General features: G+C 36.2%; 3 protein-coding genes across 6 annotated transcripts; 2 read left to right on the top strand and 1 right to left on the bottom strand.

The window, feature by feature from the left end:
• Window positions 1-82: 82 nt before the first annotated feature.
• LOC143186567 (tubulin delta chain) lies at window positions 83-2,542 on the bottom strand. The gene has a single exon (XM_076390250.1). The coding sequence runs from the start codon at window positions 2,249-2,251 to the stop codon at window positions 911-913; it is 1,341 nt and encodes a 446-aa protein (XP_076246365.1). The 5' UTR covers window positions 2,252-2,542; the 3' UTR covers window positions 83-910.
• A 2,115-nt stretch (window positions 2,543-4,657) lies between these two features.
• Window positions 4,658-9,283, top strand: LOC143188109 (peptidoglycan-recognition protein LC). 2 transcript variants are annotated; one of them, XM_076392174.1, is made up of 4 exons: window positions 4,658-4,825; window positions 6,054-6,657; window positions 8,055-8,207; window positions 8,370-9,283. In XM_076392174.1, exons 2-4 carry the CDS (start codon window positions 6,057-6,059, stop codon window positions 8,894-8,896), a joined length of 1,281 nt encoding a protein of 426 aa, XP_076248289.1. In that variant the 5' UTR covers window positions 4,658-4,825; window positions 6,054-6,056; the 3' UTR covers window positions 8,897-9,283. The 2 variants fall into 2 exon arrangements, with proteins under 2 accessions (XP_076248289.1, XP_076248290.1); XM_076392175.1 differs by having other exon boundaries at window positions 4,659-4,825; window positions 8,376-9,283.
• An 895-nt stretch (window positions 9,284-10,178) lies between these two features.
• On the top strand, window positions 10,179-19,551 carry LOC143188011 (transcription initiation factor TFIID subunit 4). Of its 3 annotated transcripts, none has more exons than XM_076392053.1 (10): window positions 10,179-11,205; window positions 11,371-11,649; window positions 13,505-13,621; window positions 13,768-14,100; window positions 14,275-14,421; window positions 14,577-14,839; window positions 14,921-15,087; window positions 15,175-15,305; window positions 15,392-15,574; window positions 15,646-19,551. In XM_076392053.1, the coding sequence occupies exons 1-10, from the start codon at window positions 10,204-10,206 to the stop codon at window positions 15,922-15,924; spliced, it is 2,901 nt and encodes a 966-aa protein (XP_076248168.1). In that variant the 5' UTR covers window positions 10,179-10,203; the 3' UTR covers window positions 15,925-19,551. The 3 variants fall into 3 exon arrangements, with proteins under 3 accessions (XP_076248168.1, XP_076248167.1, XP_076248170.1); XM_076392052.1 differs by having other exon boundaries at window positions 10,180-11,205; window positions 14,272-14,421; window positions 15,646-19,550; XM_076392055.1 differs by having other exon boundaries at window positions 10,182-11,205; window positions 11,371-11,586; window positions 14,272-14,421; window positions 15,646-19,550.
• The last annotated feature ends 1,281 nt before the right edge of the window (window positions 19,552-20,832 follow it).

Raw genomic sequence — 20,832 nt, 5'->3', positions numbered from 1 at the left:
TACATAACACGTCTAAAACTCTGACCTTGGAGGATTAGATATAGCTACAAACGGTAGACCGTTCTATTAGAAACTTGAAAATACTATAAATCTTAAAATTTGCTTTCACTTTTTACATGTGATTTATTTAAATATTTAATGAGTATATTTGGAGCATATATAGATATGAATTGTTTACAAATAGTAGACATTTCCTTAAAAATCTTTGGAACACTCTAAATGTGTCACCTTGTAGTTTAATATATTTTGTAAATGCTCGTCAAATATTTTTGCAATGTTATGTACCATTTATTTCGTCTGATCATTGCGTAATGTGATAGCATATACGGGTTTAGTCTCTATTTTCCTTGGATGGGTACGAGGGTAAGGGGTAATGGCCACTGATTCCTCGAAGCATTTTCGTTATTTCTTGGAAACGGTCAGGTCTTTTTCTTCGGTCGCCCCTTTGCACAGGCGCAGAATATATTTCGCTTCTTCGTAGGAGAGATATCTATTAGCTGAGTAGTCCGTCCGGTTCATCTCGCTCTCCCCAAGTTGATCTAAAAAACCGCCCTCAGTCTACTACCTAGCTCTTCTTTTTTCTTCGTGTTCTCGTTTTGCTTTCCCTTATTTCTTATGTTCTTTTTACCCTCGTTGTATCTTCTGACGCATATATCGACGTCGCAAGTTGGTCGATTCTCCTATGACGTCACAACCACCCTCGCGTCTCTAATCTTGAGTTTTCACTCTTTTACATCAGTTTCAAAATTATACTTTTTATGCGAAACTTGAAACTATATGAATAAATTGAATAAATAATTCATAATTAAAATAATTTTTTATTGAAATAATAAATCATTTATTTACAATTTTTTTGATTATAGTCGATTCTTCACTGAATTGCATCATCGAAAAAATTAATTACATTTAATTATTTTTTAATATGAGGAACTAGTTCTTTATATTCTTTCACAATATTTTCGATTACTGCAAATGCTTGCAAAAAATCATCTTCTTCTAAGCCAAATTGTTTGTACTGGTGTAAAAATGCAGAGTGCACATATGTGTTCCAACTTTTATTTAAAAGTATATCTAAAGGTTGAGAAATTTCTGAATTATTAGTGAGCAAAGCAAGAAATTTATCATGATTTAAAAATTTTCGTTTTTGATGTAAATGAGAAAACCAATCACTTGTGTTCCAATTTGCATATAAATGTTTTTCTTGAAACACATCAGTTATAATAGGGTCCTTATCTGTTATAATTCCACGGGTTATCAAACTATTTGATACTGAACAGGTGTATACATGATGGTTTCTATTACTTAATAAAGTGGATGGCATTTTTAGTTCAACATCTGTTAATTTTGAATTCAAATTTGGTATTCGAAGTGTTTCCTTCAAATGATGGATATATGAATTCCAAGTACACATAGGTTCATACTCTGAGAATTTTTTAGATACATGGGGAGTACTCTTGATTGTTGCTAATTTATAAGAGGGATGGGATGCTATGTGAGACACAACTGAATTTATGCTATATTTTATGTGATTTATTGGTTGAAAAATAGCTAGTAGTTTCTCTGAAATAATTTCATTTATGTCTTCCAAATTTGTAGCAAATTTCTTCAATAAATTTGTACACATACTGTGTATTTGTTCATTTTCAATTATAATACTTATATCACTGTGTATACACAATTTTGCTAAAGTTAGTAATGTATTATAATTTTGTGTACACACTTCACCAAATGAAAATGGTAACACTGCTGTGGTAATGATTGGTTTTGTTTTATATTCTTCTCTTAACAATTGCAAAATAGAACTTCCAATACCAGATCCTGTCCCCCCAGCACAACTTAAAAGCATTAGGAATCCATCAAAATGATCTATCTTCTCTATTTCTTGCCTTACACGATTTAATATTGTATCACTTAATTCATGTGCTTTTACTAAGTAACCATATGCCCAATTATTAGCACAACCTCCTCCAGCTTGACAAACTACATTTTTTGTCCAATATGTCCATGGAGTAGTTGTGTCATTACAAATCTTGTTTATTACTTTCTGTTCTGTATCTACAAGTATTGCTCGTGCCAAATGCCTATTTTCTTTAGTTATTCCATTGAACCATTTATTAAATGTATCCTCAGAATATTGATAATTTACATTATTTGATACACCTGTATTTACACATTCTATGTCAGATGATATCTTTGAGAACAATGAATGTCCTAGTTGATTTCCACATTGTCCAAACTGCAGTGTAAGCATTGCTGCAATTTATATTCATAAATAGTTTGTTACACTATTAAAGAGACTATTTAATTTATGTACAATTATATAAATTATCGCATTGATTATTCATTATAAACATAAGCTTCAATAGAATCACACACTGTTGTGATCAAAATAAGGTTCTCAAAACTGTGTGATCGATGAAAGGTAATATTAATAAGTAGTTTACAAAGTCCCCGCTAGATTTCGCTGTCATAACATGTGATAAAACTGTTACAAATAGTATTAAAAGTTATGAATTATCTGTTGACGTGCTTTACAGTATTATAATGCAATTAAATATTGTTTAAAATTGTATTGCAATCTACAACAAATAAAGTATTTGAGGAAAAATTCAATTTTCCCATCTGAGTACATTTTTTTCACTATAAACTTGCTATTAAAATGCAATTTTCTATAGCTATATTTCTGAATCGAATAGTAAATAATTTTTTTTCAAATATGTTTATTTTATGCAAATTTAATTTTGTAAGATTCTCTTCGTATTAAATATTAACCATTCGGGTCATAACCTTTAGACGAGCGATTAATAGCGACCAAAATCATTAAAGTTTACGCGTAAGAATGTTGCTTTTTTAGTATGTCAGGAATGTACACACATCTTTATCGCTTGATGATTCACGAATACACATCTTATGCCTCAAAACGTACAGCAAAAGAGGAAAGAAAACATATCTGCACAGTTGTACAGATATTTGTATAATATATTTCATTCATGCATGTGTCTTACCATTACACCGCGATAAGGAAATCCCAACAGGATTCAATGAATTTTTGCCTATATTGCAGGATGAACAGACATAGTTTTTATCTGTCTCAATTACGTACATTTGCACATTATATTGATTTTAAGGATAAGCACTTAATCTTTTCCTTCTATATCAGCTGTCTTTGCTGGAGGTGTACACTATCTCAAGTACATGCTTAAGCACCTAGCTTGACCTCTGCTTTTTATTACACACAGTTATGGCAAACAGAATACATGATCATGAGCTGGTTTTGCAAGAAAATTACAATCATATTGTACTATACATTTATAAAAATGATGCTATCTTCCACTCCTTTCTGCTCGTGAAACTTGATTGGCAATACGTAAATAATTTTTCTACGATTAATCTGTGCACTAAAGCCTGTTTGTTACCGCAAAACTTTACGTAATCCAACGAATCTCTCATATCGAATAGAATATCATAAAATACTATTCCGAAAAAAGAAACAATAAATTCTATTCGAACATTTTACTTGTTGCACCAGTGTAAAATTAAATCATCCCAAGGTAAACGAAAAACAAAACCACTTAAAATTCAAGCATTCCATTTTTCCCAATATTCGATCACCAACTTCCCAACAAGATCTCTACTTAGTCCCCTCCTCGCGTTACGACAGATAATTTTCAATAAAACACAAATGCCTCTTATCAGTTCGTGCACGATGTGCTCGTAGCATCGTCGAACGTTATGCGACTTTCATTCGCAAACCGGAAGTCAGACTCTGTCCTCCTCGAATATCACTTTGTTTACTTGCACACTAATCTTCTCTGCTACATATTCAATATGCAACGGGGAAATCCTGTTGTGTCTGGCGAAGTAGCTCCGTCCACTTAGGAATCCCATGAGCACCATACTCATCATCGTGACCACAAATTAATTGAACGCTCGTCCGCGCCAACGCATAAAGCAGAATTTCCAGTTGCAAACGGCGAAAGAAAGATGCAGAGTGGGGTTGTACGCGATTTCGCAGCATGATCGTCGCGAGTGTTGGAGTTGGACAGTTCGTCGCGGCGATGAATTGAGGGAAGATAGCATCGAGGAACGTCGGGACGATCCAGCGACTCTGTGCACAGTTTGGTGTTCATCGATTGGGACTTGACCATCGTTATCGTGCTGGCGCGTCGGGACCGTGATTCACATCGAGCATCGTCTATCTGTCCAGGACAAGTTTTTTTAATTGTCTTGATGTGACGTGCACCGGGCCTTCGAGGATTTCCTTCTCAACAGACCGAGTATTGGCGACAGTCGTGTCCTTCGTGAAACTCGTTGTACGTCACGGACCAGCAGTGACGTAGAGTTGCGAAATACAGTATGATACAGCAACGAGAAGATCCATGGGATATTACGTTTACGCATAGATTCCTGTAACGCATATTGATACACTTCTTTTTGTTTTCGTCGTTCCTTAGTGGCTGCCCGAGAAGAATACTAAGTACGAAGAGACAAGTGTATCGAGGAGGTCCCTGTTCCAGCTGCGGCCTTCGAGAGGCGCGTGGCGTCACCGGCGGTAGTGTCTGGAATAGTGTTGTACGAGATGATATAGTGTATTTTGTAAACAAGTTCTCGTGATTAAAGAATCGAGCGATTTTGTATAAGTGTGGAATGTTCGAAAATAGCTCGATAATTGCAAGATTCCAAGAGAGTTCCTGTTTATCAAGGTCTATCGTTCGGCAGAGTGACAAAGAAAACTCATCCGAGGAAGAGGCGCCATGTTGTAAGCTGGTAGTAATCAAACGCTGGCAAAGTGAGCGCGGACGGCAGAAACGATGATTTGTCCGAGGTATTTTTTGCGTGACTGTTTGTCGCGTCTATATGGACAATTAGTACATGCTTTATCATATCCTAGTGTCATTGCACTTTGCCTTTCTTTCTTGCTATTGTTACTACCACACTCATCATCATCTGTGCACGTTCATCGTTCATCTGACACGTTTATGAAGAATATCATGCCATTGATACACTGCTAATTCGGTTTCGATGAAATGAGTCTGGTCATTATAACTTTCAATACGATTTAGTAAAATTATTTTTAGTACTCTTGGATTTGTTAATTCGTCGTATCCCATCTCACAATTGCGTAAATTTCGATGAACTTCGACCTGTAATAGCGCGATTAGAATGTTCCACGATAGGTCACGTAATTTGTCTTATCTTGATAATGATAAATTGTAACAGGGAACGTCTTTCTTGGAGCAATTGTTGAATATATTATGCCTGATATAATTGATTCGCTTTAACTCATTAAATGCATATTAATGCCACTACCCATTACGCGAATTGGCCTTAGGGTCATGACTTTCTAAACGTGTATAGATTCTTCCATTCGACTAACTATGTGTTTCATAAAACCTTAAACAAAAATATTTATATTATCTTATATTAATAAAATCTATTTTCTATTTAATGAATAATATGGACTTCATGATTAAGAGAAAGTTAAGAAAGTTAGGAATTACAAGAAGAAACTCTGGCATTCCATTTCTTAATAGTGAAATAGTATACCGTATATACAATTGTTTACGGCGTCATGTCATGTACACAATATGTATATGCAAAGTTTGTAAAAACGATACGCACAGTGTCCTAGAATTTGCAAGTATAAGTTGCGTATAACACACGTGACCGTACAAACCTTAGCATATTAGCCGTTAATGAGAAGCAATGACCTATTACATCAACTTTCCTTGTCTCCATATAAAATTCTACAAAGGTTACATCAAATAAACGTACACCCTCAAAAATATCGTACCGTATGATCGCAAACGTATCACTGATTTAAGCAATCGTATTGCTCCAAGCTACATACAAATTACTACGGCACAATATTTTTGTACCTAAATAAAAATCACTAATAATTCATATCATCGTCATTCGCTAACTCATGGAGCACAAATCTTATAATCAAAATAGACAACTGCATTCACTGCCTAGTAAAACCCATGTAACCAGAGTTAACTCATATCCAAAATTTCGAAGCGATCGGTACCTAAGGATTCTTATTCGCGCAGTGCATGGGCATGGTGACATTGGTGCAGCAGCATCAGCAAACAATTCCGGTCGGGAACCGGTATCAGAAGGACCAGGACCAGACGAACGGTGACGTCGCTATCGAAAACAGCGATAGTGAAAACTGTCGTGTTGAAATAGCGCATCCTTTCAAGGACACCTCGGCCGTTGTCGCTGGAAATGGCAGCCTTGCCGGTTCCTCTACGCAGTGCAGTGACGTAGAGGATGATGATGACGACGAAGAGGAGACGGATATCGAGGAGGGCGATTGGATACCCGATTTACCTGTGCCCGCGGTGCTGCAGCACCATCAACAGGTGACCACCGCGGATGGCAACCTGGTGTTGCCTAACGCAGACACGTCGAACTTCGGCGACGTGCAGGTCAAAAATTCGACCAACGTGCATCTCGGCAACAAGACGTTTTATAAGGGCCCTGTGACGATCAAACAGTTCGTTTACACTAACCCTATCTCGGTACAAGAGCATGAGATTAAGAGCGATAACGGTGGAGTCTCTTTTGGCAATGCTTCTGATTTATCCACTGCTACGAGTAATCTACCGTCTGACAGACCCATCTTGTCTCAGAACCCTGATCTTGATAAAGGTGATTATACGAAGAAAGAATTTTAATGCGATGCTATTACCATAGTTCGTTGAATTTTCGAAATGGGAGAGATGTAAAACTATAGTAGAGAAAGTTAGGAAGGAGAGCACCAGAAGTTTGACAAACCTGTAATGTTCTGAATAGAATCTTAGGCTGGCTCGTGTATGAGGCCATAATGGGGAAAGAGGGGGATAGAAGCCGTTATGCTGTTTCGTGGAATAGAAGAAAGTTAACGAGACTACATGTACCGTTACGTAAAAGTAATTTGGTTGCATTCTCGAAATTGGGAATTTTGTGGCAGATAACCATCGCCACTTCACCTTATCTTGATTATGTTATGTGCCAGATGCAAACAGCGAATTATCTAATTACATACCTTTTGAATAGGGTTTTGATAAAATATTAATTGGAGCTATTACTCATAGTTATATTACATAATTTGTTTGACGTCCAATTATTCGAAAATATGTTTTACAAAATTAAATGAATGCCATTCTTAAATTTTTTCTTCATTTTTTACGTTATTTATATTTAATATGCTTTTTTAATTACGATGCTTATTATGGAAATTATGTGAACATTGTAAAATATAACTAATAACGATATTAAGCGTAACTTAATACTGCAAATCTTATCGATCCTATTTAACAATTTGCAGAATGTGATGTCAAATAGTTTATCTAAATCGGTCATTGCTAGAATTGCAGGCGTAAATTCTATCGATTTTTGTTAAATAATCTCGTTTTATCAAAATCCATGAGCTTCTGTAACAATTGGATTTTATCTTGACACGATTGCCAGATGTAGTTGATAAGAGTTTTGAGGAGGAAGTAATGATACGTAACATCCTGTTTTCCTGATTAAAATCTAAATGGTTCTCCTGTCGATAAAAGCATTTCATGAGACACTTACATTAGTATTCTACCGTCGAGGATCACGAGAGATAGCTGTAGGAAAAGCCGACAGAAATTTTTATCTTGATAGTTCATTTTTCCTTCTTTTCAATTTACTATTGGTCTCTCACAGTTATTAAAATGATTGACAGTGACGATATTTGTACATCTTGCTATTATGTCAGAATAAACCGTACGTATTTTATAACATATAATTAAATGTTTCAAAGTGCATAAAAAAAAGTGTAAGCAAGTATTTTAATACGTACTTTTATTCTGGCATAGATTGGTTGGACATCGCGTGTTGTAAATTCGGTACAACAAAATTAATTGACACCAGTAATGTAGACGAAACAGAAGATACTGAACGTGGATTTAAAAAATTGTTCAAAAAAAAAGGTTGACACCTATTTCCGTAATTTTACAGTGTTAATAACCCAAATATCCTTTCTTTACGATGCAGTGGTGCAATTTTTTCTAAACAACAGTTTTACATTATTACAGTAACAAAGTGGCTGTGGACTTGGAGATGTGCAGCGTTTTTGTGTGTACTAGCCTTATTTCTCGTGACTGCTGTGATTGTGGTCAGTGTATATATCGCACGTAATGCTGCTACCCCATCGGCATCTGTTGTACCAGATAGACCAGAAATCGAAGGTAATTACATATTCATAAAATTTCTTAATCCATAAGTGTTATACACTTTCCCAATGTAACGCTCCCACATTCGCTAACACATTTATGATATTAAAGTAAAATAAAGTCTTGAAAATAAAAAATGTACTTTCGTCAAATACATGTACAGAAATTTTCATTAAGTTGTAGGTGGCATAGTAAAAAATGTTCGTTTCGTTGGACGGAAAGAATGGGGTGCTCAACCGCCTGCGGAGCCATTGACGAAAATGAAACTTCCGGTACCATATGTGATTATCAGTCACACGGTCACCGATTTCTGTTCGACCCAATCAGATTGCACGTTTCACGTTCGATTTGCGCAAACGTTCCACATAGAGTCAAGAAACTGGTCGGACATTGCTTATAATTTTCTCGTCGGTGGCGATGGACTTGTTTACGTTGGTCGAAGCTGGGATTACATGGGAGCTCATTCCTTTGGATTCAATAACATGAGTATAGGTATTTCGTTTATTGGTACATTCAATTCTGTCGTACCACCGAAGGGTCAGCTGTACGCCGCGCAACGTCTTATCGAAATCGGCGTAGAACAGGGTAAAATTGCACGGGATTATAAATTACTAGGACACCGACAAATCTCTCGGACTTTAAGCCCGGGTGATGCTTTATACAATATCATCAAAACCTGGCCTCATTGGTCGCCGATGCCATAAAAAGTTGTTATCATATTTTGTAATACACTGAGCCGATATATCCCGCATATGTCCAATCAATGCTACAATGGAAAGCTCTCATTTAGAACGCAATATTTTTCTATCTACACTTTTTTTATGTGTTTTATATAACCAGTGCCACTTCAATTTAAAGTATAGAATTATTTTCATACTAAATTGACTATTTGAAATGTGACATCGAATGAATGTATCGTGTAAATGATATATGTAACACAATTCCTCAAGAATCTTGAGAAGATCGAAATGTGAAAGAAACAGATCTCTTTTATAGGTTAATCGAAAAATCTCGTATAAAAATGTCGCATTCCAGACTGTAAATGTGATGTATAGATATTTTAATAAAATATTGACAATTATTATTCATTACATTATGCAATATACTGTCATTTTATATGTAAGTTATTTAACAAACGCTAAAGAATACTATTGTACATATTGTGAAAATATGCCAAGGTTATGCAGAAAATATAAAAAAAATCATACACTACAGTGCTACACTTCACTTCTAAATATTGCACATACTAAGTGTTATTTTTTCCAGTAGGTTACAATTCGAAACATTTCTTTTAAACTTTGTTTATAATTTTCCGTTTCTCGTTATTTCATTATATACGAAAATTCAAGATGTGTAACCGATGAAGAAATAATTTCATTCTATTTTTATTCCCTGCAGAGGGCGCTGAATGTCTCGCTCAGAAAACATAAAGGCTCGCTTACAAGTGTGGATCAATCGTGATGTGTTGCGTAACACAGAGAGGGTGGCAAGAGGTTGGAAACGATAGATTGCGGAACACGTACGTTTAAAGCAATTGTTACTAACGGTATCCCTAAAGGAAGAGCAAATGTATGGAGCCCCCAAGGATCGAAAATTTTTCTAGAATTTTTCTAATTTTCTGGACCATGTATCAGCGCGATGTCGTTGGCGAAAGAACGAACCGTGAACGAATCTACGGTTTCGAGGATAGCCATTTTGGCGGGTGACGTGTTTGCATGTCTAGTATTGACAGCCATAACATAAATGATCAACGTTGTAATGTAATATGGCGATAATCGCTTTTCCGATGCGTGGGAAACGAAGAACATGGTAACTCGTGGCTCGAATGAGAGAGGATCAGCACGATTTTTCACAATGGTGAGGAATATTAACGAAATCGAGTACCGCCGGATGGTAAACAGAAGAAAGACCGCGTATAATTCTCAGCTGCGCTAGGGGGGGCAATGCACCATGGGAACAATTTGCGACAGGCGCATGCGCAGATCAGTTTACAGTTGGAGCTTGGAAGAAAATGGCGTCAGCTAAGTTTCTGGAGGAAGCTCTGAGCACGGACGTCGATGAATCCGCAGTGAACGCGATAGTGGGCTCCCTGGAAACACAACTGGTAACGTCGACGCCGGCTGTCTCTGGTCATCAAGTAAGTTCTGCGTCGGTCAGCCAGCAGAATCATCAGGTGAACAGTGGTATTTCCAACGGGGGCACCATCACCGCGGTACAGCCGCAGAAACATGGGGTTTCGAACGGCGGCGGTGCTACCACAGTGAACAGTCTGATGACTCAAGAAGTAACGAAGTCCATTACCACGAGCACTCTCCTCCCAGTAAACGTGGTTACTTCAAACACAGTGGCGCCACAGGTTACTACACAACAGCAGCAGCAGCAGCAGCAGCAACAGCAGCATACACAATCAGCAGTCCCCCCTGCTGCTTTTATCAATCAAGTTACTACTAACCAGGTGACCAGTAATCAAACAACAACACATATACCGAGCCTTACTAAAGCTCATGAGCCAGTCAAGATTATTTATCCAACAGTTGGCCAAGTAATAGCAACCACAGGGGTGGCGAATGTCAATAATAAACTTTCTTTTCCTACGCAAACTGTTGGACAACTGGCTAATGGTACATTGGGATTAACATCACAGGCAGTGTTACAGACAACGTCGAACGTTGTTACAAATGTTGGCTCTGTTAGTGAAACAGGTAGTCAGACAGTGGCTAGTGTAAATAAGCCGACGGGTACAGCTTTAGTGATAAAGACTAGTGTAGCACCCAGTGGCATGGTTTCTGTTCCAATGTCTGTTCCTGTTTCTGTGGCTGGCAATGCAGTCAGCACAGCTCTACAGGGTAAAGCTGGAGTTACATCGACGATAGTACCCAGCAATGTGCAAATTCTTAATGTCAATGCAATGCGTCCTGGTACGCCAGTGCCAGGACAGCAAGCCGGGAAACAAGTTGCATCTAGAGTAGTAATTGGTCCACATATGATTGGAACAAGACCTGGAGCACCAGGGGTAAGATAATTCTAGTTTATGAACAAATATATATATATATTTACTTAAAGGCTATATTATCTATCTATAATATTACGTATCTGTAGAACTCTATATTATATAAAACATTTGTTTATGTGTATTTATGTTAAAATTTGAATTATAAAAAATTTATTATTTTTGCAGATAACTTTACAAACATTACATAGTCTTCAACCTGGAACTCAAGGTCACATATTATTAAAAACAGAAAATGGACAGTACCAATTGTTAAGGGTAGGGCCACCTCCAACTGCAGGTACTCCTGCTGGTACTGCAGTTACGCCAAATAGTATAGCAGGAAATGCAGTGGTTGCTGCACCATCTCCAGGCACTACCTATCGCTTAGCCTCAGTGCCGGCTGTAAGTAGGCTGAATACACAGTTTACTGGCCCACCACTCGCCACCCTAAGAAAATCTGTTCAGGTGACGCATTCTTATACCTCTTACGAGACTCGATGTAGTGCTGTAGTAGACTTTTAGTTTGTGCCATTAGTTGGAATGGTGTTATTGGTAAGGCTATGTATTATGTTTATATTCTTTTATTCTGTATTAATTGATGAGGTTTCCTTTAAGTTATAGTGTAATTTTATCACACTTAATTGCCTTTCTTGATTTTTAAAAATCAGTAATGCATATGCACAAATATAGTCTTACTATATGTAAAAGGGAAAATTTTGTATTAGTTTATACTTGATTTAAAATTAAACAAAAAAAAGACTTGTATTTTGTATTAAACTTTCAGTTGCCATGAATGGCTGAAAAGTTTTTTGTAGTAATAAAGAATTTTGTTTTCGTATTGGCTTATTTGCTGGGATGCCTTTGTATTGTAGATTTTCTAAGTTTGTGAAAAATGCAGTTGTTTTATGAAGTCAATGCATTTATCATATATACACATATTGCATGTTATATTGGTTAAGGGTATCATAGAATGTTTGACAAAATTGACTGAGTTTGTGTATATAAAATTTAGATTAAAACATTCTTCAGACATTATATAAATATAATGTTTTGTAATCTTCAGATATTGAAAGTTGTTTTGTACATTTATGAAATTTTTGTAAATTATTTAATCAGAAGAATATTCGTATGACGTAAGAGAATAATTAATTATTGACATCATACATAGAAGTATATTTCTATAATTTTTTATGTATTAGCTTTTTAATATGTTCTTATATCAAAATCGTACTTGAATAGTTTAATATACAAATTATTGATTTTGTATATGACTTATGTCCTATTAATACAAAAGGGCTTCAATTGTTGTATAATAAAGTATAATTACGAGTCTGTACAAGGTACAAGTGCGTCTTCAATATATAGTGTAATTTACTCTTCAATTAAATAACGATTTTACTTATTTTGAAATTTTGAAATTGGTTCATAAAATAATAAAAATTTCGTTTTTATGTTTAACGAATCTGAAGTTCAGCATGTATGTAGAAAAGGCATATGTAGACTGTCTTGTTGGCAGGAATGCAGTAGTAAAAAAAATAGAAAATAAATGATGCTATGAGTATTCTCTCAAGTATTTGATTGGAAAATGCATGCGGAAATATCTTTTTATGTTTTTCTTAACACTGAGCTTCAGAACTTTAAACGATGTAATCTCCTCTAAAAGTGTTGATAATAAATCTATGAGACATAAAATATTTGTTTTAAAATTAAAGCATGACACAAATAAAATTGTCATTGTCTTATAAGTTTGTAGTACATATTTTAGTTTGTGCAATGCTTTCAAAACGCTTTTAAATTGGAGTGACATTGCAATTTCGTAAATCTATTCAAATTTTGAAAAATTTATAAATACATAGATATTATTTGACGAATAAAATATAACTACTTTTTTCTTTTTTTATGTATTGAACAAGCGTTTATAAATAATTTTAATACTTTGAAGGTCGGTTAACGACCGCTGTCGTGTAGATTTGCCTTTGCTCTCGCCGTCTCTTATCTCACTCCGGAACGTTTTGTGCCTTATTTTTGCCGATCTAAGAAAAGTATGTTGTTTCGGTAGTACCGATCTCTTTGTTCATGCAGTTTGAGTTTGTTTTAAAGTTTTTCCAAAATATTCTGATAACTATTGATATTATTAAAGATGTTAATAATGATCCTAATCAGATATTAGATAACAATGATAAAAATTCAGATAGGAGAAATGCAGATAGGCTGTGAGTGATTCCACGGCATCAGGCAAAAGTTCATTCATAAAACATGCGACCGTGAAAGTGTTAAACACAAAATATTTTATAATAATTGCTCTTATTTATTGGAATAGACTGTGGCTGCAACTATCACAACAGCAACTACAACTCCAGCAACAGTGACTGCTGCTGCCACAACTACACCTGCCCCACCTGTTACTACTGTCCAGACAGTACAGACACCTGCACCTGTATGTATTATATATTATTAAATTCATAAAATTAATTATAGCTTTCTTGTAAATGATAATCATTAGCAATTAATGTTTACTGTGAGCTGTGAACATGTTAAATGTTTTCGTATTAGTAACTTTTAATATTGCTTTTCTGTTTTTAGCGTCAAACTACAGATAATACCAAAGAAAAGTGCCGTAAATTTTTAGCAAACTTATTAGAGTTGTCTAGTCGAGAACCTAAAGCAGTAGAGAGGAATGTTCGAACTTTGATACAAGAATTAATTGATACTAAAGTTGAACCAGAGGAATTCTGTGATAGACTTGAAAGATTATTGAATGCATCACCTCAACCATGCCTAATCGGATTCCTCAAAAAAAGTTTGCCGCTTTTACGGCAATCTCTTGTTACAAAAGAGTTGGTTATAGAAGGCATAAAACCACCTCCAGCTTCAGTTGTTTTTCCTGTAACGTCTGTGACTCCTGTAGTTACACAGGTAAAAATAATTAAAAATGACTAAATTTTTACATTTCACATAATGTAAAAGTAGTTACTATAAATAGTAATTAAGAGTAGAGTTACATTCTTTATCCATGCTTTTCCCATTTACCTTTTTATGTATATCATTTATCATGTATCTCATAAAATATTTCCTAATACTATGTAGCAGAATCAGATTAGACCAACTGTTGCTGTAACAGCAGCAACAATCCCTGTAACTGCAGTTACTGCCACTACACAAATAAGAGTAATGACTCCACTACCTACAGCTACGACTACAGTCCCTAGACCTACACAGCCAGTTCAGCAAAGGCTGGTAAGCTAATAACGTAATTCTAGTTTTTATATTTCCTGTAATTGATAATTAAATCGTATTTTAGAAATAGAACTTGTAGTCATTTGCTCATTTTGCTTGTATATGCTTGTTCAGTAAGTTACAACAAATATTATAGCGAATTATTTTTCCTTCAGATACGACCCGTCACAACAGTAGTCCGTAGTCCTACAGCGTACACTGTGAAATCAACGGTAGCAGTTACTGGAATTCGACCTACTGCTCCCACGATTCAGAAACCACCTATCACAACAACTGTCGTTAAGACAGTGACAACTACAACGCAAGGAAAAACAGTCAACGCAACCACTACTGTTAACAAAGCCGTAGTGCCTTCTTTCGTTCCAAAGCCAGCAACTAAAGAAAAGGAAAAAAAGACTTTTTCGTCTGCAGGATACACGTAAGTAATCACTTTTACTAAGTAAGCTATTGTTTATGTGGAGTTTATATCGAAAAGATATATATTTTTGTTATTAAATAGGGGAGATGACGATATCAATGATGTCGCAGCTATGGGTGGTGTCAATCTTGCGGAGGAATCGCAAAGGATTCTCGGTTCTACAGAATTTGTTGGAACACAAATAAGATCTTGTAAAGATGAAGTATTTTTACATATGACACCATTACAGCAGAGAATTAAACAAATCGGTGATTACTTATGTTTATCTTTGAGCTCAAGTGTATAATGTAGTTCATACAAGGGTCATATTTAAGCAACAAAAGGTTATTTTTTAGTTTCTAATTATGGATTGGAAGAACCTAATCAAGAAGTTGCGGCGTTAATTTCACACGCTGCACAAGAAAGGTTAAAGAATCTAGTAGAAAAATTAGCTGTAATTGCAGAACACAGGATAGATTTGATAAAGGTAAAAATAATTCAAGCTTTTACACTATTTCTGTGTAGTCATGAGATAAGCCCTCTTGTTAAATAAACAATATGTATTATTTATAGGTGGATCCACGGTATGAAGTAACGCAAGATGTTAGGGCACAGTTAAAATTCTTAGAAGACTTGGATAAGGTCGAACGCAGAAGACACGAGGAACAAGAAAGGGAACTACTTCTACGAGCTGCGAAAAGTCGTGCAAAAACGGAAGATCCAGAACAAGCTAAACTTAAGGCGAAGGCTAAAGAGGTATTGTAAATTTTTAAATCTGAACCTACACTGGTGTATGGACAGATGTAATTATATTTAAATTCTCATAGATGCAACGCGCGGAGATGGAAGAATTAAGACAGAGAGAAGCTAACTTGACAGCGTTACAAGCAATCGGTCCACGTAAAAAGCCGAAACTTGACGTGGGAGGGTCCGCCAGCAGTCCAGGAAGTAATACTGGCTTGAACGCATCGACAACTGGTTTGAACAGACAAATGCCAATGAGACCGCGGTTGAAAAGGGTGAATTTTAGAGACTTATTGTTCCTTCTTGAACAAGAGAAAGAAACGTGTAGGAGCACAACGCTGTATAAATCATACTTGAAGTGATGTTCTGTGAAGGGCAGGAACTTGAGTGACCCGCCCGATATCTGGCGCCCTACCTACATGGTCTCGTGTGAGCTGGCCTCAATGGACCTTGATGGATCATGTAACGTTCGTGTACGTTGCATTGTACAGTGTTTAATAAGTTGCATACAATGATGTTCATTGCGAATCACGTCGGGATTCCACATACATTCAAAATAAGATTATTTCTACCATGTCGATAAGCTTCCCTACTGTAAATGACTGAAAGTTTTTTAAATGTAATATAAATAGATTGTTCTTTATTTTTCAACGCAAAATTACATCATTGAAAAAAAGGAGAAAAGAGCAATGTGTATGAGCACATGCCTGATGATCAGTCTTGGGTAGTCTCTTTACAGTGAGGATGTTGTGTGGCCATATATAAGTGTTGTTATATGGTGCATGTATGGCGGAATGAATGAGTGTACATTGTCATTTATGTATATGCCTCTGCTGCATTATAACACTTGACCTATACTTTTGGACACTGTAGCGCTAGTGTAAAGAGTGCAGGTTTTGTTATATATATATATATTATATCATAGTAAATCGTATTTTTGCAGATCGTAATGTAATAATATACTGTGAGAGCACACTGTCCAAAAAGTATGGAATAATTTGTACAATACCTTACACGTAAATACTAAAATAGTGATAATTTCAATGTTGGTACAACAAAATATAGCTACTCTCCACCGTATGATGGAATTGTTATCAGTATATTATGTTGTAATCTACATTTTCAGTGTTTATAAAAGAATTAGCTGTTACGTTTTTTATTAAAGAAATATTTACAAAAGTACGAAATACGGATATTTTTTCGATCGATGTTAATTTAATTATTTATATTTCCTCTTCGGAATTGGTGCGGTTCTTTGCTAAATGTTCTTTAAAAAAACGAGAACGAAAAAATAAACATAAAAGTGTGCTTCACATATGATCGATTGAAATGAGACGAAAAGGAAAAAAAAGGGAAAATTCAAAGCGTGTACCTGATTTATAAGTGTAAAAGAATTTGCTGCAGATGTACGTGGGTGCCTATATTATCGTACAGAGTAATAATTGAAAAGATATATCGATCTTTCCTAACTTGCTCATTACATGAGCTTTCACAGACCACGTGCCCGAGACATAGATCTTTCGTGCAAAATTAGTAAAAGAAAGACATGTGTATGCCTATCGATGCGATAAGAAAAAGATTTTAATTTACGAATAGTTGGTAATAGCTAATCTATACGTATGTATCATTTATTGCGTTTAGATTCAATCCTTAGCGCAATGTCAAGCTTAGACTTTTCGCAGCAGTCTTCGTTGTAACAGCTTTTCCGTTTCCACTAGAATGACTTTTATTCATTCTCCATTAGGTATTTACATACGAACACGGAAATCGAACACTCGATTCCTCTCTGATGCTTTGCAGTATCATACGCGACGCTAATACATGGCAAGTCACGATTGCCGACTTTCATAGTATGTAATATAAAACTGTTGAGGCAATGATAGGAAATTTTTCTATTATATTGTAGTTCCGATGCAAATCGCAGAACGACAACGTATATATTATTTATTTTTCTTAGCAAATCGCGGAAGAACGGTTACTTCAGATTATCGGCTGTAAACGAAGAATACTGATCGACAAATTAGAACCACGGCTTTCGGTAATCTGAACTGATCGCCCGTTCTTCGTTGACTTTCGTGCTTCCATATACTTTGGATGGCACGAGATGAAATACATTTCCTGACCGGCGTTCGCGGAATATTATAAAAGGCACGTACACCTGCGAGTCTTTTAGTGTAAATAATCAAACGAAAGAAACGAACGACTCTACGTAACGTTTCAGTTACAATTACGTGAAACGTAATTGCTTCAACGGTTCAATATTAATTGAATACAATACGCGCACAAGACTGACGAAATATGTAAGAAAAAAAAAAAGAGAAAAAAAATGGAGAAAAAAATATTAAGTTGAACTAGTATTATTTTTAAATATTTGTAGCGCCTGAATTAATTGCGTGAGATAAGTCAGTACAAAAGGAACGATGAAAATTATTTAAACGGTAATAGGTGCGAGAATATATTGCAATATTGATCTCAGCTATGATTCTATTTGTTATTGCGTGCACCGTGATGCGATTGTCTTTTATATATATTATATATGTATATATATACATACGAATGCAATCGACGATAAGTTTTTTAAATTAGGATCTTAGATGAAGAGCCCGAAAATTGAAGAAACCACGGAATCGGATCGTTGAAGCAAAAATTGATCGGAGTACATGTAAATAATTCACTTTTCGTTCTTTCTTTTTTTCTTTTTTTGTTGCATAGCTCTGTATAGTTTCTTTTCCGAAAGGCGCACATACCATTTACTTGTACCATACTTTCTGCCGCGCACTCCACGTGTGTAAAGAAATTTTTACTTAGCTGCGTGTTCCTCTTCGCGACATGATGGACTACATCATTTTTTACGAGCTCGAGGGAAAGAAGGATCCAAAAGAAAGAAAACGAGATGACGCAAGTTCTCGAAAAGTTAGATTATAATGTTCTCCTTACTGCCACTAGGTGGGATTATTACTAATTATAAAATATGAATAGAGAAATGTAAAGAAGATTAAAATGGAAAAAAGCAAAAAATCAACTGACGGTACATAGCAGTTTTGGTACAGTATGATATTTTTACAAATTGTAATTGGATAAGCCGTAACCGAGAAGATAATAAAACACAAGAATAAGTTTTACCAAAGAATAGCCCGAATTTTTTATTCATAGGATTCTTATGTGTTTCTTTGCCTTTCGTTCAGCGGATGCGATCTCTGCGAGATGTGCGTTTAAGTTACTTTGATGAAAGCGAAGTTCTATTCGCGTTCTCTTCGTAGCCCGGCATTTAGGGGTAGTTTTATTCGCGAAACTATAAAGTCCAGTATAATTTCCAGCTGCTAGTGTATCTACGAAATTAAACGATACAAGTGCTGAACATAATATTCGAGTAAACATTATTCCCTATTGTACAATTATTTTCTTCTTGTATATTTATATAAATACATCGACAAAGATATGTGCTTCTGTTTCTATTTATGTACAATGGCTATTTATAGAGCGGGTGATAGAGCTATTAAAGGAATTTGCAGTATGAATTTTTTAGGTCAATGATTTCAGACAGAATTTATGTTTTAAATCTGCAACTGCTAAATCTCTTTTTTAGTAATAAAATTTCATTTTATTACATTTTACTTTCATGTGAGTCTTTTTATTTTACTGTTCACTGTTCTGACATTTATGAAATAGGCATCCCTGAGTGATAGAAGGTTTTAAACACTCGATTATGTAACGCAAGTGCCTCGCACGATATCACGCTCAGACTATGTATTATCGAAACTACTGTTCCAGATGCTACTCTATTATGCTTTATCTAAAGTAATCTCCTCGCGTGGCAATCTGCTTGCTTCGGGATCAGGAAGTTATCGCGATCCTAAAAATAGAGTAACATTCTTCTGTCTGAGTTATGCTCGTTCAGTTTAAATGATGCGTCAATTTCATTTTAATATTTTTGTAACTTTAATGATATAAAAACACAATTGTCCGTTCGAATTATATTGGAATGCAAAAAAAGAAGGAATATAGAAATAATCTCCAGTTTTCAGAATGTTATTTTCTACTTTACCAGTGAAAAACTGCCGTGTGAAATGTCATTATTAAATATCTGTTACTGTTACATTTTGCTGTTACTCTACCTCCACTTTAAGATTAGTGTATATAGTAAAGCCTCAATTAATCGCGCTTTCATTATTCACAATTTCTATTACTCAACATTGTGTGTATTAAGTATAACAACAATAGGGGTACAATAGAACATCAACTGAACCTTAAACAATGACCAAATAGGTCTTAGTGTGTCAAAGATAAAAAAAACTAGTCACTAAAAGGGTGCTCCAGAGTTTAAATCTCCTGGTACTCTGAGTAATCGAGTCTCCAATGCACCTGCAATTCTAAAAGAATACAAACCCATCTTCTTCAGCGTTCGCTACCACTCCACCCCGACAAGAACATCATCCCTCTTAATACACCACGATTTTACTAAATTTCAGACGTCCTAGGTAGCCAGCAGAGGGTTGGTGTTCGTAAAAAAAATTCGCCCCATGGATGCTTGATGCCAGACAATAGCAGTGCTGCGTCCGGGGCTATACTCAAATTTCAAGCCCGTCTTCCGTGTTGACGCCAAAGGCTACTTCGCCCCGTGTCGTGTATTGAAGGACCTGGGACCGAGGTGGCCTCGGGGCGATCCAGAAATGGAATATAATCAAGCCGTCGCTCGACAGAGACGGAGAACGTCGGGGGCGGGTGGTAAAATGTGCAATAGCGAGTCTGAGGGTCGCGGGGGTGGCTGAGGGACGAGAGAAAGGACGGAGGAAGAAGACGGAGAGCCCGCGAGAGAAATAGACGACGGGGGGTGGTTATGACGAAGAAAGGAAGAGGAGGATCGAAAGGTAAAGTTTCGAAGATTTTTCTTCGGGAAAAAGGGGGGCGGAGAAAATCGAAAAATGAAGAAAAGGGAAATCGGGGGAAGAAAAAGGGAAGGGATGGTAGTGGGGAGAAAGGGCCGCGAAGAGAGTGACGGAAACAATAAGGTGGAGAGGAAGAAACGATATAAAGAGAAGGAAAATAGAAGCGAGGGGGTGAGAAGGGTGAGCGTCGGGCGCTCTGCTCGGCAGGTTCGAGGGATGACAGCCCGCGGCCCATGCTACCCCCAGGCATCGCGGATATTGAGTTCACGGTAACCATGGAAACGGGGCCTCAGGCAATGACGTTTGTGCGCTTTATCCCTTATTCCCGCGGTTACGTGATCAACGCGGTTCCGAGCTCTTTTGCTCTCTCCTGCTCCTCCACCT

This window comes from Calliopsis andreniformis, chromosome 2 (genome assembly GCF_051401765.1).
Source record: "Calliopsis andreniformis isolate RMS-2024a chromosome 2, iyCalAndr_principal, whole genome shotgun sequence".
In the NCBI taxonomy this organism is placed as follows: Eukaryota; Metazoa; Arthropoda; class Insecta; order Hymenoptera; family Andrenidae; genus Calliopsis; species Calliopsis andreniformis.
This window is presented reverse-complemented; position numbering and strand designations above follow the sequence as displayed.